Below are 4670 nucleotides of genomic sequence, written 5' to 3'. Positions count from 1 at the left end.
CATTCCCCTAAAATAAACCACTGAGGTCTATTGAATTGCTTTATTTTGGAAGGTACAGTATAACCCAGAAGTCAAAACCAACACTAAAATGATGATTAAAAATGTTTTTTAGAAACTCAATTTTGCATACTACAGAGGGTTTATGAGCTCTGATAGCATAGTGGCTATGAGTCAGGCTGCTAACCTGAAGGCCAGCAGTGCGAAACTACCAGTGGTTCTGTAGGAGAAAGATGAGGCTTTCTGCTCCTGGAAAGATTTATAGCCTTGGAAACCCTATACAGGGTCGTTATGTGTCGGAACCCACTCCACGGTACACTACCACCAACCACCAGATTATAATTTTAGATCCATCCTCTACTTCCCCAGACAACCCAACTGCCACATTCCTACCCAAGTAATACGCATGCTGTATGTTTTTTGCAAACCACACAACCCCTCCATCACATTAGTCTAACTGTGCATATTATATGTGTGCTTGTTATTTACACAGAAGCACTATATGCTAAAAATACTACCATCCTTCCAATTTTGAAGATACAATGGTTTCAAAGCTTAAATATCTGCTCACAGAAAATGAAATACACAAATATACCAGTCTATGAAATACTTGATAAAAATCTGACTATTAGATATAGATGAAAGGGAGAGAGGAACAGTGTGGTGTATTATTGTTTTTAAGTGCTATTGAGTCAGTTTCAACTCAGTGACCCTGTATAGGGTTTGAACCACTGACCTTGAGGTTAGCAGTTCAGTGCTGATCCTACAATGTCACACTAGGAATATGGTGTATTGTTGTTAAGTGCTTCGAGTCAGTTCTGATTTCTAGCGACCCTGAATAGGGTTTCCAAGGAGGGACTAGTGGATCTGAACCACCAACCTTGTGGTCGGCAGTCCAGTGCTGATAGTACAGCACCACACCAGGAACATGGTATTTGGAGTTAGGCACATCTAGCTGCGAATACATTTCTCCTCTTGGTAGCTACAATCTCCTCCCCTCCCACCCCACCCCCTGCCCAGTCTGTACATTCCTGAGTAGTTATAAAGGACTCTATAAGATGATATATATAAAATCTTCACAAAGCAGGTACTCCATAGTTATTAAAGAAGAATACGGATTCTAAGGAGAACCAAAGTTCTAAGACAGAGACCAGGCTTTGAGTTCGACAACTTAAAATGGGAATGCATCCTTTGCCACTGTCACGTGGGTGTTGGCTCGTGTTTCCAAATAGAAGGGTTTCTGTTTCTATATCCATTTTCCTCCTCCAAGATTATGTAATATATGAGCTGGTTCCAGGAACTTACAAACAGAGAGAATACTTGACTCAACATGACATCTGCTTGGTAAGATGTGAACATCTTTGTGGTCAAATAAACCTGGAATCGGTCACTTTCTAGACATGAAATTTGGGGGAAATTATGTAATCTCTCATTCTGGCTTCTCATCATTTAAATGACTCTGCCAAAGACAGCATACTTCAAAACTTTAAGTTGCAAAATTTCTTTTTACTAGTTTTTTATTTTAGATATAGCTTGCAAGTCTCTAATGTAAAGTACGGTTCCAACACTTCATAATGCGAAGCAGCAGAGTATCTTAGAACTTTCCATAAAAGATTTGCAATATCTTTATCAAAGCAGAAAATAATTAATTTATAGAATTATAAAAACCAACTCTGAAAATATAGTTTTGTTTTTATATGACTCAAGATTTTAATAGTGTTCCCATCATACAGTCAGGAAGTCCTCAAGAAAAAAAAAAGCAAAAATCCAAGTTCTTCTCCAATTATTTTTAATCTATGAAACAGAATTTCCTTACAAATTAAGTTGTTTTTCTAGTATGATATATGACTCATTAGTGTGATCTATTACTGACTATTGTAAGGAGGGAAGTTGGCCTGTTATTTTTTCAGATATTAAAGAAAAGCACCATAATTACGAGAAGGAAGAGAAAGACTTGTAGCCATCTTTTTGGGACATGTAAGGTGACAATGAAGTCTCACATTTGGAGAATTTGTGGATATTGCTGGAGGAATTAGAGATACTCTCTAGTAGACGAGTAATCCCTCTTCCCCGAACACTGCTGTTTTGACTAGAGAGTTTCACCCCAGATTGGTAGTCACCTAAGATATTGAAAATACAAGGGAAAAAAAAAAAAAAAAAGAGTGATTTTGTAGTTTTATTACAAAATGATATCTCACTTAGTTAACTTTAGGTTCCTAAATTTAAAAATCCATAATAAACTGGATCTTGATGAAGAGAGATCCTTAAAATAAAGGCAAACAGACTAGTTAGGTAAGAAGGGGATTTTTGGTGTGTTTTTAGATCAGGCCAGGACTTATTTAGACCTGGAAACCATAACTGAAGTTCTTCATTCACCACCTGAAATTTTATGTCACTAGATTTTAAACTCCCTTATCTCCCAAGACATCACCTCAACAAAACCATAGAATGACAACACATATAAGAAATACTAGGTTTTCTTTTAAATACCCAGAACAAAAGTCTGAGAACTTAAACTGTATTCAAGTGGCAAGCTAGAATATTCACATTCAAATGGTTTATGGTACTAAAGCCATATGCTGTTGTTGTTAAGTGCCGTTGAGTTGGTTCCAACCCACAGCAACGCTGTGTAAGATTTCCTAGGAGAGGCTGGTAAGCTTGAACTGCTGACTTTCCAGTTCAAACTGACATTGAAGTCTAGCGCATTAACCCACAGAGCCACACCAGGACTCTCTCTATATATCTCCCCAATTTAACAAGCTCTTTATATAGTGTCAGGAAATATTGGTGGCACTACGGAATAGATGTTAGACTGCTAACCTCCAGGTTAAACACACCAATTGCTCCTCAGGAGAAAGATGAGGCTTTCTGTTCCCATAAAGATTAAGTCTTAGCATCCCTATTATGGCACTGCATACTGGACTGCTAACCACAAGGTGTGTATTTCAAACTCATCAATCACTCTTTGGGAACCCTATACAAGGTGGTCACTATGAGTTGGAACCAACTCGACAACATTTAACAAAAATGACTTAGGAACTGACTTGATAGCAATGGGACTGTTTTTCTTTCTATATTGGAAGCAATTTAGAAGTACAACACATACTTAGATCTTAACAAGTGTAAAGCCCTTACCTCCTTGAGATACATTCTTATAATATAAGATGCTTACCAGTGGGTATGTTTGATCTTTGATCTTGATTAGAAGAGCTGTAATGAGGAGATCCAGTATTCTCAATCCTTAGCTTCTATAAGAAACAAACAAAACAAAAAAAAGCTAGTAAAAAACGGTTACATCTTTTTGGTTACTACTATTATGGAAGGTCTCTACTACTCGTCTATCAGTTTGTCGTACTGCAGTGGCTTGTGAGTTGCTGTGATTTTGAAAGCTATGCCACCAATATTTTAAATACCAGTAGGGTCACCCATGGTGGACAGGTTTCAGATAGGCTTCCAGACGAAGACACACTAGGAAGAAGGAGTGACAAACTACTTCCGGATATTTAGTCACTGAAAACCTTATAAATAAGAGAGAAACACTGTCAGATATAGTGCAGGAAAATGAGTCCCTCAAGTTAGAAGGCACTCAAAATGCGATTAGGGAAGAGCTGCCTCCTCAAAGTAGAGTTGACCATAATGATGTGAATGGAGTAAAGCCCTTGGGAAAAAAGCCTGCAGGACCTTTATTTGCTGATGGGGAATAACTCAAAATGAAGAGAAACAGCTATAAACACATCCATTAATAATCAGAACATGGAATGTATGAAACATGAATCTAGGAAAATTAGAAATTGTCAAAAATGAAATGGAACACTTAAACATCAATATCTTAGGCATTAGTGAGCTGAAATGGATTGGTATTGGCCATTTTGAATCTGACAACCACTTGGTCTGCTATGCCAGGAATGACAAATTGAAGAGGAATTGTGTTGCATTCACTATCAAAAAGAACATATACAGATCAGTCATGAGTTACAACGCTGTCTGTGATAGGATAATATCCATGAGCCTACAGGGAAGCCCAGTTGATACTGCTATTATTCAAATTTATGCACCAAACACCAAAGCCAGTGAGGATGAAATAGAAGAATTCTACCAACTTCTTCAATCTGTAATTTTTCAAACATGCAAGCAAGATGCATTGATCATTACAGGTGCTTGGAATGAAAAGGCTGGGAGCAAAGAGGAAGGATCAGTAGTTGGAAAATATGGCCTTGGTGATAGAAATGATGCTGGAGATCACATGATAGAATTCTGCAAATTCAATGATTTGTTCATTTCAAATACCTTCTTTAGACAGCATAACAGCATACACATGGACCTCACCAGATGGAATGCACAGAAATCAAATTGACTACATCTGTGGAAAGAGACTATGGAAAAGCTCCATATCAACAGTCAAAACAAAGCCAGGGGCAGATTGTGGAACAGACCATCAATCGCTCATATGCATATTCAAACTGAAGCTGAAGAAAATGAAAACAAGTCCATGAGCGCCAAAATATGACCTTGAATATATCCTACTTGATTTTAGAGATGATCTGAAGAACAGATTTGATACATTAAACACTAAAGACCAAAGACCAGAAGAGTTGTGGGATGACATCAAGAACAGCATACATAAAGAAAGCAAAAAATCATTAGAAACCAAGAAAGATGGAAAAGGTCAAAAT

At 37.5% G+C, this 4670-nt stretch overlaps 1 protein-coding gene across 1 annotated transcript in view; it reads right to left on the bottom strand.

Moving 5' to 3' along the window:
• Positions 1-1682: 1682 nt before the first annotated feature.
• The window catches only part of MAEL (maelstrom spermatogenic transposon silencer), an 86172-nt gene continuing 83184 nt past the window's right edge, over positions 1683-4670 (bottom strand). Inside the window, exons 11-12 of the mRNA XM_006875993.1 lie at positions 3170-3245; positions 1683-2117 (exon numbers count right to left, since the gene is read on the bottom strand). Of these exons, the coding sequence (XP_006876055.1) occupies positions 1930-2117; positions 3170-3245 (264 nt within the window). The 3' untranslated portion in view covers positions 1683-1929. The remainder of the gene's footprint in view (positions 2118-3169; positions 3246-4670) is intronic.

Source organism: Chrysochloris asiatica, unplaced genomic scaffold, assembly GCF_000296735.1.
Source record: "Chrysochloris asiatica unplaced genomic scaffold, ChrAsi1.0 scaffold00349, whole genome shotgun sequence".
Lineage (NCBI taxonomy): Eukaryota > Metazoa > Chordata > Mammalia > Afrosoricida > Chrysochloridae > Chrysochloris > Chrysochloris asiatica.
This window is presented reverse-complemented; position numbering and strand designations above follow the sequence as displayed.